Source organism: Seriola dumerili, unplaced genomic scaffold, assembly GCF_002260705.1.
Source record: "Seriola dumerili isolate Sdu_G_001 unplaced genomic scaffold, Sdu_1.0 BDQW01000242.1, whole genome shotgun sequence".
Lineage (NCBI taxonomy): Eukaryota > Metazoa > Chordata > Actinopteri > Carangiformes > Carangidae > Seriola > Seriola dumerili.
In genome coordinates this window covers 4,012,748-4,034,362 of record NW_019174497.1, presented here as the reverse complement: position 1 = coordinate 4,034,362, position 21,615 = coordinate 4,012,748, and the positions used below count along the sequence as shown (strand labels likewise).

General features: G+C 41.2%; 1 protein-coding gene across 2 annotated transcripts in view; it reads right to left on the bottom strand.

Annotated features, from left to right (window-relative positions):
- Positions 1-4,995: 4,995 nt before the first annotated feature.
- Positions 4,996-21,615, bottom strand: part of dennd2a (DENN domain containing 2A) — a 35,301-nt gene continuing 18,681 nt past the window's right edge. For both annotated transcript variants that reach the window (XM_022756268.1, XM_022756269.1), the window contains 18 exons: positions 18,691-19,731; positions 16,529-16,656; positions 14,942-15,054; positions 14,614-14,811; positions 14,232-14,325; positions 13,467-13,517; positions 13,010-13,197; positions 12,496-12,605; positions 11,670-11,739; positions 11,381-11,458; positions 10,152-10,292; positions 9,833-9,981; positions 7,813-7,990; positions 7,649-7,690; positions 7,364-7,469; positions 6,153-6,440; positions 5,339-5,425; positions 4,996-5,091 (listed from right to left, as the gene is read on the bottom strand). In XM_022756268.1, the coding sequence (XP_022611989.1) occupies positions 5,060-5,091; positions 5,339-5,425; positions 6,153-6,440; positions 7,364-7,469; positions 7,649-7,690; positions 7,813-7,990; positions 9,833-9,981; positions 10,152-10,292; positions 11,381-11,458; positions 11,670-11,739; positions 12,496-12,605; positions 13,010-13,197; positions 13,467-13,517; positions 14,232-14,325; positions 14,614-14,811; positions 14,942-15,054; positions 16,529-16,656; positions 18,691-19,731 (3,094 nt within the window). In that variant the 3' untranslated portion in view covers positions 4,996-5,059. The remainder of the gene's footprint in view (positions 5,092-5,338; positions 5,426-6,152; positions 6,441-7,363; positions 7,470-7,648; positions 7,691-7,812; positions 7,991-9,832; positions 9,982-10,151; positions 10,293-11,380; positions 11,459-11,669; positions 11,740-12,495; positions 12,606-13,009; positions 13,198-13,466; positions 13,518-14,231; positions 14,326-14,613; positions 14,812-14,941; positions 15,055-16,528; positions 16,657-18,690; positions 19,732-21,615) is intronic.

The following is a 21,615-nucleotide window of genomic DNA, read 5'->3' as shown; positions in this document are numbered from 1 at the left end:
GCCTACAATATTGCAATACTGCTCACATATTAATGCAGCAATAATAACTGTACAGTATATATTATAATATGTAACTCTGACAGAGATCGTTTACCTGCACAGTGAGTCCTTTTACACACTTGGTTAATTCTGCTGGTACTATTTCACGTCAGTAAAATTTCCAGTGCCTGACTTTTACTTGTAATGGAGTATTTTTACACTGTGGTATTTCTACCTTTACTTAAGTAAAGGCTGAGATACTTGTCCCACATCTGTTGGTACGTTTAGTGCATGTTCGAGAGCAGGACATTCACGCTGCGTCTAACTTCGCCTTAAAGACTAACATGCGCGATTAAAGCGCAGGTGTTTTAATTATCTATAAGACAATTAAATCACGTCACAGACGGAGAAACAGCCACAGCGCAAAGGCAATAATCACAGTCAGACCACAGCTGTGTTAAAGACACTTCCAGTCTACTCACACTTGTTGACAGACGAGAGAGAGAGAGAGAGGGGGAAAAACCCCTGAATTTAACGGGCGAGTTAATAAATACACAGTTTGAATGATCTCAGTTTCCCGGTGTAAAACTTTACCCAGACAGGCGCTAATGTTTGACTGCACCACCATGACGCGAGCCCCTTCAAAAAACAGAAAAAAGTTCCGGCTGAAGCCACAGGAAGTGGAGCCGCGCACTCCACTAGTGGAATTAAAGAGAAAAATGTAGGAATCCGAGCGAAGAAATGTGAGATATTTGAGGAATGTTATCTCCGACAGTGAGTGAGAAAGCGTTGTGAAATAGCTCCTGACTTCACATCCACAATATTAAACAGCCAAAGTTTACACTCCGACAGAACACGCAGTTAAAGTCAGAAGAGTTCAACACTTTCAAAAAATAAAAAAATAAAACACTTGTAGGAGCTTACCTGGTGAGACTCTATTAGCAGACAGTCAGGCAGGTAGAGTAATATTTGATTTTTTTTTTTTTTTTTTTTTTTTTTTAAATGAAGAGTGGACTCTGTAGGGTTTTTCTCTTTTTTTTTCTTTGTTTGTTTTCTGCTGCCTCGTCTCCTTCCTTAAGCCGTTTGTTTGAAGCGAGAGGAGGGCAGGAATTTCAGGAATTAGCCGTGGTATGACATGAAGCCTGGAAAAAGCCAGAGAAAAAGACCCAGGGAGAGAAGGAGGGGAGGGGAGGGGAAGGAGGGAAGCAGAGGGGACGGAGGGAGGAGAGGGGAGGGGAGGGGAGGGAGGCAGGTCTGACCGGTCAACACGTAATGACGTGGGGTGGAGGAGGAGAAGGGGGGAGGAGGAGAAGGGGGGAGGAGGGCTCCGAAAAGGAAAGGAAAGTAAAGGAAGGGGCGGTGGTGGTGGTGGTGGTTATGTGTGTGGGGGATTACACTGTACTATATACTGAGTAAAATCCAGAGCTAAAATGATTCATTTAATTAACAAATCAACTCAGAACTAATTTACTACATGTGCAATATTTAAAATTATTATTATTTTATTTATAATCATGTTGTTTGTGAATGCTTAATCAGCCGTCTCATATTGTCTTTAATGCTGTGAGGTGAAGTAGCCTACATTTTTCCATAATGTGTCAATAAAGTTCTTCACTCTCTCCTTTTTGATTGTTATTAATTGTAATGAACAATGGATGGTTCCACTTTCTTTACCGATGCCACTTTACACCAGCAAATAACGCTTTAATGTTGATATATATTATTTTAAACACGTGTAATGTTACAGCCTCTATGGCTTTTTCCAAGCTTCATGTCATAACACATTGGATATTAATTTGTTTATCCTCTACACCACATGCTGTTAAATTTAGAATGTGATTCAACAGCTCTCTTTTAAAGTACATCCCTGTTGCCTCTTGTCTGGTGATTTCATATTTAAAGAGCAGATGTAATGTGTTTTTCTTTAAAGCTTGGTGTAAGTTAAATAAAGTGAAGTTTTTGAAACATTTGTGGGGAGTCCAGCTGTAACAGTCTTTCTTTCCAGTCCAAGTTTTCACCCATTCTCAAATGAGAAAACACAATCGATCGTACTGTTGGACATGGGCATGTTGTTAAAGTCATTAAAGGCCTGGAGGCCTAATTGTCTGAGATGTGATTCTGAACTTTGGACTCTGTGAGGCAACATGTGCAGGAGAACATAAACTGGGTAACAGACTCCTCTAGTGGGTATTATGGGTATTACATGCTATTGGACACAACGTTAACAGTTATTTTTCTACTGGTAACGTGTCCAAGAATTTTACTATAGTTATGACCTGACTTCTAAAATGACTAATTAATGTCATTTGTTTCTCAAAAATAATCAGCTGTGTGACACTGTACCACATTTGTCTCACTAAACCTTATTTATTTCACTCAGTAGTTATTGAGATTAGCAGCTGCGCCCAGCTGGACATGCTGTCCTGTTCAAGAGCAATCACTGTCCTCACATAGATGATTTGGTTGGTCACAGTCAGGTTGTCCAGCAAGACAGATCTGAGACACTTTAACTGTACTCGAAGCAATATTCAGTGACTTGGAAAGCGCTGTTGCATCACCTGTGGTCTCCATTAAACTAATTATGTGACTTCTAAAACCAATGATTTAGGTGTGTCATAACAAAGGGAGTAAATACTTATGCAAACATGTACTTCATAGTTTATATTATGTGTAATTCATTTATCAGTGAGACCATAAACTCAGGGGTTATTCTTATTTTCTCTGTGAGGAAACTTTAAGAAGGAGGAAACAAAGTGCAGGGAACGGCGCCCCCTGGAGCTGAAAAGGACTCAAGTGTCTCGCTTATGAAACATACATGCTGATTTTACACGTCAAAGTCATCTCACTTGTCCCACACTCTGCCTGTGTACAAAGTTGTATAATGTCTTTTGAGGCTCTGGAGACGGAAATTACTCAAGTGAAATAACTGCAGTAATCCTGCCTTTTTTTTTTAAAAGGCTCAACGAAAGACAACACTGAGATGTGATTGAGTTGCATTATGGGAAGCGTAGCATCTGGTGTTTTTGGAGCTTGACTCAGCCTAAAGATGAAAATTAATTATATCTCTGCCTCTGCTGCAACAGCTTGACCTTTCTTTTTTCATCTGTCTCTTGCAAGGCCACCAGTTTTATAAAAGTGCGAATATGTACCAAACTGCTAAAATGATCCTGTAAGCAGAAGAGACTCATCAAGCTGCAGATCACAGTTTCAAGTATAAGGTCTGACCAGTTTGTAACCCTGACTACTGAACAACTTTAACGTAACCCATCTCAAATCACCTGTTATAACTTTGCAATTTAAATCCTGGTCATAATGTTTCTACAATCAAACCTTACACACACACACACACACACACACACACACACACACACACACACACACACACACACACACACACACACACACACACACAGTAACTATATATATATTAGCTTAATGTGTCCTGACATTGTAAATTCCACATTATGTATCAGAGTGAGACTGTGTAACTTGCTGCAGCCTTACTTGGCCTGATGTGACCTGTGGCTCATGGTAGTAATACTACAGTCAGTGTTGTCGAGTCGAGTCCTGAGTCCAAGTCCAAGTCACCAAAGAAGAGTCCAAGTTGAGTCCAAGTCAAGTCCCCATTACCTGAGTCCAAGTCTGCTTCCCTCCGGCACAGTCAAAGAGCTGATAAACAAATACAAAATATCTACAATACTCCCAGTAGACACAGCTGTCAGCATCATTAAGAGAGTATATTTACTGTGTGATACAACAGCCTAACAAATGCACTATTAACAACAGAAGTCTTCGTCTTCAATTTCTGAGTCTGAATGTAATTCTCCAGTCCGAGTCTGAATCCAAGTCCGAGTCAGCAGTGCTCAAGTTCAAGTCGAGACCAGTCGAGACCTGGACTTGGGTATTACAACTGCTGTAGCTGATGTTAGCAAACTTTACAAACATTATTTAGTGATGTCAGTTCACTAAATGTATGATTCTTCTCTACTCGTGTGTTTCATATGTCACAGGTAAGGAATAGATAGTTTTATCACAATGGTAAAACAAGAAGTAAACACACTTGCTCACCAGAAACAGCAAAAGCAACATAGTTGACAAAATACACTGTATGAAAAAAATGATGAGTCATTTGTCTAATTCAAATCACTTTATTAATAAAGTTTTATTGCATTCTCAATCAAGTTTAAGGCAGATCTAGTCGCTTTTGTGAAACACATTGATACTGATTGACCTAAGATACACATCATTCTTCAACATCAACTTCAACTACTGAAACCCAAGTGAGACACATATTCACATTGTTCTTTTTTTCTTGTCTTTACATTTTCCTCAGTCTTCTTTTTGGTCCTCTGTCCTTTTCCAATAAAAGGTCACTTACTTAAAACAGTGGTACATATACCCAACAACCCAAAGTGGTCTACAAACAGTCTGGACTAGACTCTGTTAAATAAAGTCTATTACAAATTACAGGAGATTTCTTTGCGCTCATTTAAAGGAAATTTTAAAAAGAGATTAAGTTCGTCTAAAAAGAATATAAATTAACTTAAAAGCCTCCTGTTGAAGAAGAAGTTGTACTATTGCATTTATAAAAGCTTCTATAGAAAATACTTGGAATGTATGAGAAGGTATTGTACAAAACTTGATCTTCAGTGACACTCCTCCTTACAGGTTTACAGGTGAAGTCAGTGAGCGAAAAACGGAGAACACTGTTCCTAAAAACATTTACACTGTGCTGTGCTATACAGTAACACACCGTAGAGATTGACTTTAACACATCAAAACCTTGGGAACTGTGAAACTAGACACCGTTAGACATTGATTCATCGTGTTGTAAGTGAGTTTTGGTCCGAGCTGAGTGAGTGAACCCTTCACAACACTAATGGAATGACTGGCTAATGAAGCTGGGAGCTAAACCCTAACTTTCCACAGATTCCCTCATGTTAAACTGCGAATCCAGTTCACTTCCTTTGTTCCACGTTCTCCACGCCCAGGGAGCATGTTCCTCTCTTCTCTTCCTTTTTTTTTTTTTACTGCACACCTCTTCGTGATGCTTTTACAGACAACATCCTGACTCCAAGCATCATTTCTTGGAAAGGAATTTCATCTTGTTTCCTGAAAAAAGCAACAGATGCAAATCACACTTAAAAAAACATGTAAAAACATTTAACAAAAGTGCAGTTTTTAAAGTCTCTTAACTGATTAACTGATTGCTTGTTTGTTTGTTTGCTTGATTGCTTGATTGATTGATTGATTGATTGAATGATTGATTGATTGATTGATTGATTGATTGATTGCTTGCTTGATTGATTGATTGATTGACTGATTGATTGACTGATGGAAGATGCACAGTAAATCTCACCTAGGCCCTTGAGGAACTTGTTGACTCCTCGTTGTTCGCTTCCAGGCAGCGAATCCAGATACTCTTGTGCTCTCACCTCAAACAGACCTGGAAACAAAACAAGTCAAATATTTATAGTCAAATGTTTTAAAGAGACTCCTCACCACCACTAGATTTAAAATAAATAATAAATATACTGACCATTAAAATTGAAAATTCGAGTGAGATTTCTTTGATTTTTTTTAGTTTTGTGATTAATAGTAATCTTCTTTTATCTACCTATTGTGTGTATTTCTATTGATCTGGGTGCTGAGCTGCTGCCTACATTTGCCGTTACAGGGACAAATAAAGTTCAGTTGAATTGAATTGAATCACATGGTCCTGATCAGCAGTTTACTTTACATTATTCTAAGCTCTCTGAATAATAAAAGCTTGAACATGACAATTAGGCAAAATTCATCCTCTGCGTTGTCCATGTGAAAAGGTCAAAAGCTCCAAGAACTGAGTAAGCAGACTTTGAGTGGAGGTTGTCTTCTCAACTATAATTACATGCTTTGAAAAATGTTAGACGCTGAGGAACAATTAAAGTCATTTGGACATATCTCAATTAGCGTAACATTTCTTTGAGGTCACTAGGAAAATTTCCTGTATTCTCTAGAAAAAAAAAACACTCACAGTCCCTTAGCAAAAATACTAATTTAAACTAATTAAATAGGACTTTAATATATTTTTTCATATGCACATACAGTTGGTATATATGTTCAACTAGCACATCTAGTTTAATGGTGTACTGTACTGTACTTTAACACAATTGCCGGTAATCAAATCTCAGTACCTCTGAGACCCTGCCTGCGCAGCTCCCTCTCCTGGATGAAGCCGGTGAACATCTGTGTCTCCATGAACACCTCCAGAAACCTTCTCAAGCTCTTGGAAGTGACCGCTTTGCGAAAGGCCTCACGCTGAAAGGATGAGGAGGCAGCAGAAGAGGGGCTGGGCAAGGTGGGGGAGGACACAGACTCATCCTCGCGCTCTGCTCCGCCCATAAAGAGGGAGTAGTGACCCACCATCTCCACGAAGAAACGCACAAAGGCCTCCGATACCACCGTGCTGAGGCAGCTGGAGTCTGGCAGGAGGAACCAGGGAAAAAGAGAAAAAATTTAATCACATGAAGTTTGATAGCCTACTATATTGTACACAAAGGCCATTAAATACAGTACCTATACGAGGTCGATAAACAACAATAAATCATTATTATCTCAAATTATTATCTTTTTTGAATCAATCTTTTTACTCACTATTTTGAAAAATGAATTCTTTACTTGCTGAAACTAATACAGCAAACATTTTCAGCTGTTCAGCGATAAACTGTTTACAGCATTGCAAGATATTTCATATACAAAAGCTACGCTCTCAAGCTGAAAAACTACACAACTTGGAACTGTATATTGCCTCTCGAACAGAGTGTCCTCAATAGCTAGAGTGAGTCCCCAGCTCTGTTTTGTTGTATCACTTTTAATGTTCATGTCAGTTAGTGTGTGATTTCAGAGCTTTCAAATGACCAATGTCAATGTAAAATCTGTGTGTTGTCCAGAGTGTGTAAAAAGCTCCAGATGGGTTATGTTCAAACCATCTGATACATTTAACACTGACTTACTATATGTATAACAAAAACATGTACAAACACACCAACATGTGATTCTGTACCATAAGTGGGTGATGAGGATGATGCAACAAATAAATCTTTTATGGTAAAAATGCACTGTAGTGTTGTGACCTCTGTGAATTAAAACTTTCAGGTCTGTTGTCCCTGTGGCCACACCAAGCACTAATGTGTTGTAGCAGTACAGTGTGCTGAAAGTGTAACGACAATTTAAGATACAGTAGGTCAGTGAAAGTGTCTGGAAATGTTCTGAAAAAATGATTTTAATTCCTCACTCTTGATTGTTTTACAGCACTGTCTTTAGTATATTTAGTATTCTGAATAAAAACATAAAAATATTGTATAAATGCATCTAAACAGAAGCAGTAATAAGAGTGCTGAGTCACCATTGGGCAGATCTCCTTTCTCACATGCCAGCTCCCTCCTCTTGTCCAGCACGTGTTCGAGAGCCGCCTGCAGCTTGTGAGGAAGAATGGAGTCCTCATCATCCAGCTGTGGAGGCAAGAACACAGATGTAAACACAGTCAACATACTGCAGTGAATTAACATTTTTTTTTATTCACATAACATCTGGTAGAGCCACTACGAATGTTACGGAGTTAAAGGGTGAGCCGACGTCTGTGATGATAGATGGATTTTCACTGTTGTCTGTGTGTTTCTATGGTTTCTACCTGTCGTAGGAAGCGGCTGTTGCCGAGGTCGACCACCAGGACCTGAGGGAAGAGCAGAGGGAGCGTGATGTCATTTCCTGGAGCTATTGTTCAGGGGGAGGAAATGTTGAGATTCAAGGGCACCACCGTCTGCATGTCACAAACAACAATAAAAATGTTCTTACTTCTTCGATGGGCAGCTCTTTGAGTCGAGGCAGAGAGCTGGAGAGGAGGCCGACTATAAAGGGTGTAGGCGTGCAGACGATATCCAACATGGAGGGCGGGAGCACGGGGATGTACGTATGCTGCCAGGTGAAGGGGTAGAGAAGAGCCACGACTGCATGACAACACTGAGACAATGTGCTGTGGAAAGAGAGAGAGAGATGAGGAGGTTAATGCTCATACAACTTATTTATATTATTTTGGATGAAATAATATGGTAGAAAAACCATCTTACAAAGAGCCTTTGAAAAAATGCATATTTTAAACACATTATATATACAATATATTATGTTTTTTACAGCAGACATGTTTACCTGTCAGAGGTATGACAAATACCAACATTACTTGCCAGAACAAAGCCATTGTTGATGTTATTAGGTCCAGTGCTTTTCCTGTTATGATTCAAAATGTTCTCTATTAAAAACGTCTATGAATCAGATTCATCTGAGAAAAATAAAGAAACAAGAGGACTTTGATGTTTGCAAGACTACCAAGATTTAGTTAGGAAAGATTTATTCAGAACAGCACAAGACTGTTGACATGGAAGAAAGAAAAGAAAAGCTGATGATTGAGCAGAAAATTCTGTCAAATCCTAAATAGCAAGAAGCTTTTTAAGTTCACTGTCAACACAGCGCTAGAGTCTTGTGACTTGTGGTTACGTTTAACCACATGCAGGCACATGGACCTAATGAGACGCATGTGTGAAAAGAAAGATGAAGTTCTTGTTCTTAATAATGTTAATTCAATAAAATCTACCATAGCTAATTATAGTTATAATAAGTTATAGTTCGATTTTTTTTCAAAAACTCAATGTTATACAAAGAAATTAGAAAATATACCACAAAAAGACTTTCCAACAAACAAAGCAAACCAAATAACTGGTTATTGGAATTGTAATGTTTTAATGAAGAGTCTAATCTCTACCACAAGATGGTGCTAAAATACCCCCCTCAAAAAACTGTCTCTCCTGCCACCCATTCCTTAGTCTAGAAAATAATATTGAAAGTTCATTTCTGTTGCCCCAACAAATCCACTGTTACCCCGAGAGGAATGTTCAAAAGCATCTTTTAGGGGAGTGTGACGTAACACTTATAAAAACTATACAGCGGCAGCAAACACACTCGCCCCACACTGTTAAGATAATCTCTCCCGCGTGTGCATCTGCTCACAGTTAATTCATTAAAAAACTGATTGACAAGGCCAAGTTTCCACACCACGGTGGAGAATGTAAAATGACTTGTGATGTGCTTGTGAGCTTTGGTGAGAAATGTTTCAAATGCTTCAACATTTTGTTGGTATCTTTATTTTTTTTTGCCCATCCAGATAGATAGATAGATAGATGCTTTATCTATCTATCTATCTATCTATCTATCTATCTATCTATCTATCAATAAGTGAACTCTGAGAACTACATATTGTAATGTATTAATACTGCTGAAACCTCAGGGTTGTTTCTTGAACTACATCAGGTTACAACGACTAGTCCTCTGAGCCCACAAGTTGAACCAGCTCTACAACAGTAAAAAAACAAAAAAAACCCCTTTGACCCCGACCACAGCGATAATAGCTTTAGAGTTAAAGGCTTTGAGTGAACTGCGTGGGTGTGATGACGTCATTGTGCACTCGTGTTCGCTCTAAAAGCCTAACTCCTTCTATCTGGCATCCATGACAGTTTTCCAGAGAAGTGATTGTTCCCAAGGCAACTGTATAACACAACAGCATTCCTTCCTCTCACACTTGGTCAAGATCTTCTTATCCTCAGACTGCTTGTCAACTTGAGGTCTGCCTGTCATGTCCTTCAGACTCTTTCCTCTTGGTCTTTTCAGCATCATAAACCTTCTTTCACTGATCTGATCATGATGGATGAATTAAACGAATGAATTAAAATACTGCAACGGCTCCATCTGAAAGGACTTAACATCTGATCTTCGGGTATGAAAACCGACTACCGTGCTCTGTAACGATATGTTGCAGGAGACCAACCTGAGTTTGTCAGCGGTGAAGATGACCCTGCGCTCCAGCAGCAGAGAGGCAAACACTCGCAGAAGGAGACGCAGACTCAAGGAGGAGAAGAGACATTCAAAGTCCACATGCTCCAGACGGGAATCTGACGGCCGACACAACTCTATCACCTGTGGGTAAGACAGAGAAAACGAAAGGACAATCAGATAATAATGTAAATACTGCACACATCTAGAGAAAACCACTGATATGATAGTTTATGTCATTTTTAGTCGGATTTATTATGTGGAGTTTGCCTCCAAGAAAGCTGCTTTCCACAGTGACACCACCATCATTTTACCTCTGTCCCAGAGCCAGGTAGGAAGTTTTTGACAGTGATGGTCCTTCCTGGAGCAGGGAAGGGAGCTTCCATGATCCCTCTCATAAAAGGCTGCACCAGAGCAGGAGAGATAGCCCTCCTCTTTTCCACTTCATCCAGGATCTGAGAAAAGGAAAAGAAGGAGGCTCTGTAACTTGAATACTGGCAATCACAAATACATACATACATAAATACGTGTGTATATGTACATATATATATACACACACACACACACACACTATATATATACTATAGGCTATTAAGTTGCAAATCAAAGAACAGAAGTGCTTTATGGCTTTCATTGGATTTTTATAGTACTATAGCATGAAGCGCCTTAACCTGTCACGTGCTTTAGTTGCTTGGTCAACCAAAAACAGACATTTCTTGTCTGTGAAATCATTTTGTAAATACATGTGATAGATGATTTTATCCATATTGTCCATCCCCCGCTTTATGTAATTTGTCAATAACATTATAAAATTAATTTATTGTACAGTGGAATTCCTGTTGAAATGAATCAGGTAGCTGACAGTTACAACGGCATTGTATTCAGGTGCCATCATAAATACAAGGTAATGGCACCACACTCGCTATTATTATCATAAACTTTTTTCAATCTCACCAGGAGACTGAATAAGATACAGGAGCATCTGCCAAACACGTTAAAGCCACTACATCAAATGACTAACAACCTGCGTCCATGATGTGTACCCCTCTACACACATACTGTACGCATCTGTATGATATTAAACTTGATCTGATACAGATAAAACACATACAGAATATCATCAGCACTTACTCCTTTCAATGCAGAGGCAGCCATCAATCAATTTGCTATCTTAACAATAAACTGAATTTACCCTCCTATGCCGATGGGTGTATCCGCACAAACCCCGCATTACCAGTGGCAGATGTACACTTCAAAGACATTTAGGTATACAGATCAACACACACATAAATCTGAGGCTCATTACAGGGAACCTTTTCCACTGCAGTAACCACATCAGCTGCAGTTCACATGCGTCTCTGTACTGCAGCCAGTGGGTGGGTGGAGCTCTGCGGGCGTCGAGGGTGGTACCGCTCTGTACGTTTTTACTGGGGTTGAACTTGTATGTATGTGTTTGCGCAACACATGCAATTCCAAGCAATGCGATTTCACTGGATGCAAGTAACAGATTTGAGTGAACTCGTGTTTATGTCACTGTCTGTACCTTGGAGAAGAGGTCGAAGCAGCCCAGGCGGCTGACGATGCAGTAGACCTCAGGGAGCCTTCGGCCTTTACCACTGGGCTATGAACAGCCAGAGAGAAAAAGACAGACGGCTTCAAAACACCGGAGTGACACAAGACTGCTCATCCAAATACAACCTATGATTAGACCAGTGGAGCAAACCCATGCCCTTTGTTTCACAGAGATTTTAAGGCTACATTCAGGAACAAATCTTTTTCCTCATCATTTTATCATCAAATTCAGGAAATATGAGGGAAATCGTTACTGTTACCAGTAATCGTCGACAGTAGCCGAACCGCCTGCTTCCATCCTCACCAGTCAGGACGAATGAGAACGTTTCACTGAGGATATAAGAGAGAGAGAGAGAGAGAGAGAGAGAGAGAGAGAGAGAGAGAGAAAAAACAACATAATTGAGACGTGCTGGAAACTATTTAGAGCTGTAAAAATCACACAGAAAAGACTGTTGTGGAAACAGAGAATCCCACTCTGGACTGGACTTCTGCAAACAAAAGCCTGACTTTGTACTTGAGAGGGAAGGACCCTCAAGACACTTTTAATCTGCAAATAGCAACATAAAGCTTCCTCAGCTCTGCCTGACAGGTAGTCATTGACCAGTGACGACCTTCTTGACAGGCGAGAGCGTCAGCCAGTTCAATGACTCAGTCTGCAGGTGTGTATTTAGTGGCCCCTCAACCATCGAACATTTGCCTCTGGGTAATTATTAGCCATCACTGTCAAGACAGACATTCTCTCTTCTCGGAACAATGCAGACGCTCAAGAGGCCAAGAGGTTTTGGGTAATAGGGCCAATTATAAACAGCATAAAAAAAGAGGTGCCTTTGTAATAGCAAACCAGGTGTAAGGTGCTAAATCCATCCTCTTTCCCTATAATCATTTGTCATTGTCAGTGTCTTATCGTTACACAAAGGAGAGTCGTCTTCACAAGCCACAAGGTCATTTCCATTCTGGGCTTTCATCTTCTCCACTAACAAGTGCTTATTAGCAAGGAAAACAGCTGAGCTATTACCGCTCTGACGAGAAATGCCTGCGTCCCCGTATATTTTTACTTTTTTTTTATGTTCTATGACTCTGACTCACCTGGGGAAGTTGTCGACAGGTGCCCAGTCTTTGGCGTCAGGGAAACAGAACTGAGGGATGACCTTCAGCTGGTCCTCAGTCTCCCGCATGAACTTAAAGCTCCTCTCAAGCTGGTTAGTAAAAATAAGAGAACATGTGACGATGAATAATTAATTTAACGATGCCTGAAAGATCATGCTGTTTAAATATCAGGCCATCGTGTTTTACACACAGCTTTGCTATTGAGATTATGGAACTGAGGTAAATTTGAAACTGTACTGCGTCGATTTGTGTTAACCTCTTCCTAATAACCATTCTTCACCAGCCTTAAACTGCAGCGTTACTACCTTTAGTATGTTTAGTACGCATGCTGTTGTTGTTCCTCCAAATGTGTTCATAAACTGACATACATAGCTTCAATTATCACTATCCATATAGGAAAGCAGTCATCAAATGCTGTCTCCTTCCCAGCATTTTATAACATAAAATTTCCAGTGACTCGTTTCGCTTCAGTAACATTTCTCTCCTCTTTTACCTTGAGAGGGAACTGCTGTGTGACCTCGGGCAGGTATGGAACTCCGGCCTTGGTTTTGTGAAGCGCAACGACTATGAAATACTCAAAGAGTTTCCTCTCCTGCAACTCCATCAGATCCCTCTCCAAAGTTCGGTACCGCCCCGTCTGCCTTAGCATGGACTGAACCGACACCAGACGCTGGCTGTGGGCTGAGGGAGGGAGACGCACATTTCATACAGATCCACATCCATCTGTGCATGTATGCACAGAGAGCCACTGTGTGGCCACAGCGAAATCTGTATTTACATCTGTGTATGTTTTGATTTTAGCGATACAGTGGAACAATGGAAAGAAAGAAAACTGATCTGAATCAGCTCACATCCCACCACTATTGCGATTATCTGTAAGTAATGAAATAACTGCTACAGTAGGTAGCATGAAGCTACTGGATATGTTAGTATTTATTTTCTCTTCTCACCTTTTAGTTTCTCCTCCGTGTCACTTTCCGACTCACTGTTCTCATCTGTCACTACATTAAAGAGGGTGAAAAGAAAATCAGTGTGAGGAGACTGCAAATAACAATCACAGGAAACTCAGAGCACATGGAATTCGCTCTCATTGCTTTCATTCCTGGCACACACAACACCACCCGGCCCTCTGATACACGGGTCAGTCTCAACTGACCCAAAAATGTAACCTTGCCCATAAAACTAAGTGAATACATATGATGAGGTATTATGGCTTTTATGGAGGTAGACCTGTAAAGTCTTTCTGGTCAAACTGACGGCTGTAGGAAAGAAAACATGCTGAAAAATGCCTGCATTGGGTAGAGTGTTGATAGTATTGATGACAAACTATGATATAATATCAAGAAAAGACAGACTTGCATCAACTAACACAGAATAACAGACATTCACAGAATGCCGGCGCAGCAGTACACGATGGAAATGTGGAAATGTTAGAAAGACATGGCTACCAGCGTTAAGAAAGCTTTTAAAAGAATTCCTGGATCCGCACCAGGATCTGCACCTGGATCTGTTTTTGCACCAGAAACTAATCACTTGTTCCCATGGCCTAACTTTTTCACCAAATTGTACTGAAATAAGTGTTTGAGATGAAGAAACACAAACACAAGCTCCTTTGTGGAGACACTGAGAAAGTGGATAGTGTTTTATAAGTTAAAAAGGATCAAAACAAATAAATGGTCTTTCTTGTGGCCCTGCTGTCATATTTGAGGCCTCACCTCTCCCTGAGCTGGACTCGGTCGACTGAGACACTCTCTTCATGCGTTTCTTCCCTCTTCGTGCCTCAAAGATGCCATTGATTTTCAGCACCATCTGGAGGAGGTAAAGAGAAAGAAATGTCCATCTTTAACTCCTTAAGCGAGTAAACAAACATCTGCCAGGCTCCTACCAAGATCACTTCAGTACAGCTTCTGGGAGGCCTTCCTCTGAACACACTTCTCACAGGAAATATCTGTCAGAAAGTTTTTCTCTGCCTTACTCATCCCCAGACGGAAGCATGAGTGGACCAGCTCTGAAGCTCCCTGAGCAGTACGCTGGACCGTAAATAACAGACAGACAGAGTAGAAGGGGCTTGGTGAGATGCCTCTCAGACTCCCATACCTTGGGGATTTTCCTCCGTCTGCGATTGTACGGGTCTCCTGAGAGGCAGGGGGTGTCGTCGGGGCTGCTGGGTGTGGAGGGCGGGCTGACACGGGAGGGTGAGGAGATGCCAGTGTCCCTGCCGGTCTTGCGTAGTTCGAGGAGCTTAAAACTTCGCCGTTCTGAGTTTTGTCTGAAGAAGCCGGGCTTGGAGGAGAGCTGGTGGGGGGGGGGGGGGGGGGGGGGGGGGGGGGTGGAGCAGATAGACACTTTAGAAAGTGGTTTTAATGTAGAACTGGTCCCATTAAATCTCCTTTGTTTTTATAGTGATGTAATGGCAATCAGGTACCTTAGTTGGCGTGTCAGGGACAGGAGATGAGGAGGCAGGTGAAACACATTTGCTTCCCAAACAACTTCTCTCCAGCTCTATATCTTCATAAGGGTTCTCCTTGGATGGAGGATCTTCAAAAGGAAAAAAGAAGGAATAAATCAGTGTCACCTGGATTACACAACAGCCTCACACACGCTTTTTCGAAAGAGCAGATAAAGTATTCTTTCCATATCAGTCATGTTTGTTTTGCCAGACGATTCCTACTCCAGATGTGCGGAGAGCTACCAGAGGAGGCCGGTCTGCTTACCCAGCTCATATTTTACTGTGATAAGATGCTTGCACAGCTAAAGCTAAATGTAACTCTATAGCCACTCGCCCTCCCCTGCAGATAACGAGCGAGGCAGTTTCATTTTCCAAAACCTATGCCTCTTTTCTCTCTTTGTCTCTGTCTGTCTGTCTGTATCTCTCCTCTGCTACATCAATCCATCCACCAGATGTGACCTGTAGGAGTAGGAGGATAAAAAGGGACGTTCAGTTCCCTGCTCCTTCTCCCTCTGAGGAAAACAAGGGATCAGTGTACTGTTTTTCACATTGTTGGCTGATGAGAACCTGACACCAATCTCCACGTGTGTTTGTGTGTGTGTTCACTCGTGAGTTTGCGTCAGTCATCAAGACGTGCGTCCGAATACATGTCCTGATGACAGTTGCTTTCCTCTGGATCTGTAAACAGTATCAGTCATGTAAATTGTCTGTTTAAAGTGTGTTGATGAAACTTGGTTTGCATGTGGGGGTTGATGACTGTCTACACTATCCATATCTCTGCTTCCCCGAGCTGCAGCTAAAGCTGCAGTATAGAGGGTCTGAGTTACTTTACCCACGGGACACTGCTGAGTGCCTGTTGAACAGCATTTTAAAGAACAACGTGACTGTAATGAAAGGAGGAAACCATAAAAAGGATCCAAAATAAGCTGTGGCATCGCTCGAACATAATGAAACTTAATTTGATTGTTGCCAGCACGCAGCATTCACACACCAGCTTCAGGGATGAAAACCAAAGACACATTGAAGCTATTGCCAGTAACATGCCGTGGCTCTGAGCCATTCACATGCCCCCCTGCTGCACTGACAATTTCAGTAGCCAACTTAAGCTACATTACGACCTCACACAACGCCGCTATTGTACCTTATGAAATTAAACAGGCTCTAGGTGGGGTTGGCATAACCCACCAGACAATAAGGTAGGAAGGAAGGTCAGGTTTCTACGTATAATTTTTAATAAAAGTGAAGCAGCGTTGCTCTAAATTAAAAGTGGATCAGAAAAAAACAGAGCAGAGAAAAGACAGCTTGGCCTCCTCATCACCTCTGTTACTGAACTCTATGACACACACGCTGGTATGAGAGATGAAACTTCAGGGGTCATGCAGTGTATGAAGGGCATTAAAAATAGGACCACATACGCCTGCAGTTCAGTATAGAACAAGATTGTTTCAGTCGTTGTATGCTATAAACTGATTTGTATTTGCAAAGCTGACAAGGAAACACTCAACAGGGGCAGCACTGTGAAATATTCCACTTGTTTAAGGAAAAATAAAAGCGTATGTTTACCTATTATGTCCTCGTAGACATTCTCTTCTGATAAAGTGCGTGTTAGGCCCAGTCTGGACTGAGCGTACCAGTCCACCCTGCAGCTCTCTGTAGACGACTGGAGCAGATCCTCGAATTCATACGACTTCCTGATGGACAGAGTAGCATAAAATTTTAGGAGAGTTGCACGCCAAATACAAAAGGATAGGAAGGAAGGATTTCTGACTGATATCCCGGAGTGAATGTGTGTTCATGTTGATGCTTTTAAAAAATGATACTGTACGCCAAGCTGCAAAACTGATGTTACCATTTTTCTAGTTGCCACATCTGAATGAGTACATCTGTGTTTCATCACAGCTGAAGATTAAAGCCCAGTAGAATAAAGTGTACAGAAGGATCTATGGTTGCATGCATCCCCACATGCCCCCACATGCATGCACATACGTACAATTAAACTAAGTTGCCGCTTTATTAGATACAGCTTGCTACATCCAATGCAATACAATGCCCTGCGATAAATCCTATGTTTATGGAGCTTATTATATTCAGTTTTCTTCTCTGTGGTGTTGCTGTGTTGGATTGAATTATTGTGAATGTTTTCTTCGCTCTGATTTGACACAGCATATTATAACAGAATGTCATACAACCACAGAGTACGCCTTTTTCCTTTATGCTGTATGCTGCTATATTATTTTTAAATATGTCTGCCTTTTGTCTTATTTTGTCTGTTTTTTTTTTTCTACCGCCGAACATGGTTTCTTTCCAGGAGCGAGTGGTGGTGATTGTTGCTTGACAAGAGCTTTAGCCATCATTGCGTTTACAAGACAAAAGGTTATTATAGGCCCTCTGAGCAGCGCTACGTCTTCAAGGTAGATCGGAGGCTACAGCAAGTCCAGGCCTGGGTTAGCTGGTTAGCATGCTAACTTCAATAGAAGAAAAGATTTGATAGAGAAAAGAGTTAACATTGTTACTTTCCACTGCTGGAGACAGCTATTGGAATGAAGTTTGATCCTGAACTAAATGTTTCTTCTAGACTGGTAAGTAAACAGCTGTTGATGCTAACATTAGCAGCTGACATGTGGCAATAGCAAAACTTACAAATAGCTCCTTTAACTTTCCTAGTGCATATTGGAATTTGCCATTTCCCTTAATCTGGCACATCATAATTAAGTCAATTACTGTGCATGGTCACTGATATACAAAATAAAGTTGAACAAAATAATTGACCATCAACATTGCAATCCTTATAAAAGTAGGACTTATTGCAGACATGCTGCATGGCACTGGATGAAGCTCAGTGTACCTAATAATTGGGTAACTGTGTATTTGTTCACTCACAGGCCCATGCACAGAAATGCCCACTGCAATGGACCCTCACAGACAGACAGCCTGGCCAAACAAAAGGGCTTGACACAGCACACTCGAGCGGAGTGAGGCCTCCACATATGGTATGGAATGTAACCGATCCAAGCCAAGCTCCAAACAAGAATTCAGACCACTGGAAAAAGCGAACAATAGATGTAGTCCAATACTGCAGAGTTCACATTTTCTGGTTTCCATACAGAGCCCTATTTGTTTGATTGAAACCATCTGAATTCAAGCGCTACTTAAAGGAGTTTTAGCAAATTCCAACATGTTAATTGCTCATGTCAGAATAACTGTTTCAGATTCTGGATCACACTTTACACTTAGAAGAACATTCATTTTTTACATTTAGATAAAACTCAAGATCAAACTCTTGCAAAAATGAATGCATGCACTCTGCATGTTGTTCTCCTTTTCCAGTAGAGTTTTGGGAGAAGGAATGAGTTGTGTTGAAGTGAGCATTCCTCTGATCCAACCAATGAGCTCATTCTGTGAGATATTTAGAAACAGGATGATGTCATCCGTGGTTTTGATTTACAGCAGATGTGGGAGACGTTGTTCACCTCAGTGTTTGGTTGGTGGTGGAGTGGGAAAGGGTTAGAGGATACACAGGGCCATTACTTGTTAACTGTGACTTCAGGAGAAGATTCTATAAACAATTTATTTCTGTAAATTTAGCTTTGGAGTTCGGAGAAGACAACATGTCTCGGTGGCGTCAGTAAAGGTGTTTAGGTCTAGGCTGGGTTTCTGCTGCAGAACGGATGGTCAAAACTAATCATGGCTGCCTATGCTAACGTCCTTACTTCTCAGTCTCCTACCTGTTACTGCTGTCCCGGGGTTTGTCAGCCCAGGGTCTCCTGCACACTCCAGGTGGTGGGCATGTTGGTAAAGGTGGAGGAGGAATGGAGGGCAAAGGGGGCAAGTTCCTCTTTCCCTTCCCCGAGCCGGCCCCTGAAGTTGGGGTAGCGGGCGGTGTGTGGTGCTGGAAGGTTCTCTGAGGTTTAGGTAGAGGGTTTATAGATGGAGCACCTGGCTCGCTGTATACGTTCTCTGGATCCCCCTCCCTCCTCCTCCGTGACCCACTGGGCCGAGGGACGTCAAAACTCCCAAAAATGGGCTCGCCGGCCCTCTTTTCTGTTTCTTCCACCTCCTCCTTTGAAGGAGGACAGAAGTAATTCCCTGGAAATGCAAGTGAAGGTCTGTCAGGAACTTCCTTTGTTGCCTTCTCCAGTTTCTTAACATGAGTTAAAACAGTTTTCTTGTCGAGGGGTTGCTCTGTTGGCTTAGAAGCCCGAAACCCTCTCTCTAGTATCACTTCTCTGTCTTTGTTTGTTGGGCCTTCTGGAGATTTCGGCCTTGAATCCCCAAGCTTTCCGACATTCTCCTTCCCTGAGTCTTGTCTGTCCCAGCTGACAAACCGCTTGCAATCTGTCCTTTGGACCTCTGAAACTTTAGATTCCTTTTTCCTCACTGTCTCAACTTCTTTTTGTGTCGTGCTCAGTGGACATGTCCCTGTAGAGGTAAGTTGGGCAGGTTCCTTTTTGCCCTCCCATTGTGAGATCTTATCGCGGATGCTTGCACTCTTGACTCCTGCTGGGCTCTTGCTGTGGTTCAGTTTGCCACACAGTCCGTTCTCCATGCTGGATGTCCGCGGGTCGGTGGTGTTGCTGGCTCTCCTGTGAGCCAACATGGTGTCAGGAGGACCCGGGCTGTCGCTCAGGCTGAGTAAGGGTGAGAGGGGACGCTTGGAAGACACAGTGTCCCTCCCGTTTCTGTTCCCCGGTGACCCGAACACCTCTTGGGGCTGGGGCACCGAAGATGAGGGAGCCTCCCCAACCTTCAAGCCACAGCACTGGAGCCTGGGAAAGAAACACACACAGAACAGTTAACATACACACTGGCATGATGTGTCATGTTTCTCTACTTGTTTAACCCTTTAAAGGAAAACAAGCAAACCACAAATAAACAATGTATTCTGTAATCTAATAAATGAATACATGAATTAATTAATTTTCTATTCATGTGTCTTACACTCAAAGGTTTCCCTACATGGATTTACAATACACAACTGTACTTCAATTATACGCAGAGGCAACACAAAACAAGAGGAAAGGCAAGGGAACACAGGGTACTGCATCCATATGTGTGAAGAGATAGTATATTAACAAATATTATATATCATTTATTAATATTAATAAAAAATTAAACATACAATGCTCTCGTATGTTGATAATAATAAGCCGGGACTAGCTGGTTTGCATGCTAACTTCAATAGAAGAGTAAAGGAATGAAGGTTGATGCTGAACTCACAACATTTCTTCTAGACTGGTAAGTAAACAGTAGTTCATGCTAACATTAGCTATGTAGCAATAGCAAAACTTACAAATAGCCTTTTTAACAAAAACCAAAGGTACTGAGCAAAAAATTGCAAATCAAAAATTACTTTAAAGATTTCTTGAAAGTAGAACACAAATCAGGCCCCTATGAAAATGCTTTCTGACCATCAAACTAGTAAAAACAAATTGATATAAACAATAAAACTTGAGAAATTCAGACAACATATCTGATATCAACATATATACTGTAGATACAACATAGATGCTTGAAATGAGATTAGTCGTCTTTTAATTCGGCTTTTTCAAACCAGGACTACAAGGAAGGATCTATGAACCTGCTAAAAATACATTTTCTTTGCTACGGAAACAAATTATTTGATCGTCCTAAAATAAGGTATCATAACTTATGTGAGCTGTCAGTTTTGCAGTAAGAGGGTGAAGTGTATTTCACGATGAACAGGCTGAAAGGCCACCTATGACACACAAGATGGACACAGACTGTAAAACCCATACAACCAGACAGAACATGCATGCAGTCTTCTCTTGGTTTAGGGGCCAGTATTAACAACTGGGCCACTGCTGATGTGTACTTAATTCATTCCAGATAAACAGAGGGAGAACGTACATTGCACTGTTGCCAACTCTAACAATTTATAGTGCAATTATTTTCATAGAAATGTCAGTCTCTGCCTTCAGTGAAAATAGCAAAGCATCAATTCTCCCCATGGCTCTTAAAATTGGCCACACAATGTGAGCTCTTACAATTATGTCCAAATAGATCTTTGTTTATGGGGTAAACAAGAATTCTTGTTAAAAGAGTTCAGACGTCTGTTTGGTGGCTCTGCTGTAGCTGTGAGTCAATCCTGGAAGATTACTGGGTCATGACTGTTTGAACTCTGGGTTTGAGGGTCAAAGTTTACAAGCTACGCACACAGCTATTTCTGGAGAGGAGACAAAAGTATACACAGAGGAGCGAGAGGACAAAGTGTAGACGTGCATCTTTTCTTTTCGACTCCCAAACCCGCAAAAACTCTGTTTTGGCCTGAGCCTATTCTTCAAATGATTGTGTTTCCAACAAACAGAGGAAATGTGGCCTTGCTGGGTGACTTCTGATGACATCGCTGGATGTGAAAACCAACGGTCATGCAATCTTGAGGAAATCTCAGGGGGAAATTACTAATTCAATTTTTTTCCTCGGAGACCTTTAAAGAAAAGGAAAAAAAAAAAAATTCATGTCGTAACTATGACCAATGAGGAAACCAAATAATTATCTTCCAAATTACTCTAGGTTTTATTAGTTTAGCCCCTCTCCCCCACTCTCTCTCCCCCATTTCATTCTCCCTCTGTGTCTCTTGGTGAAAACAGCATTTTTTATTAAGCATGAAGCAACAGAGGGGAAAAACTAGG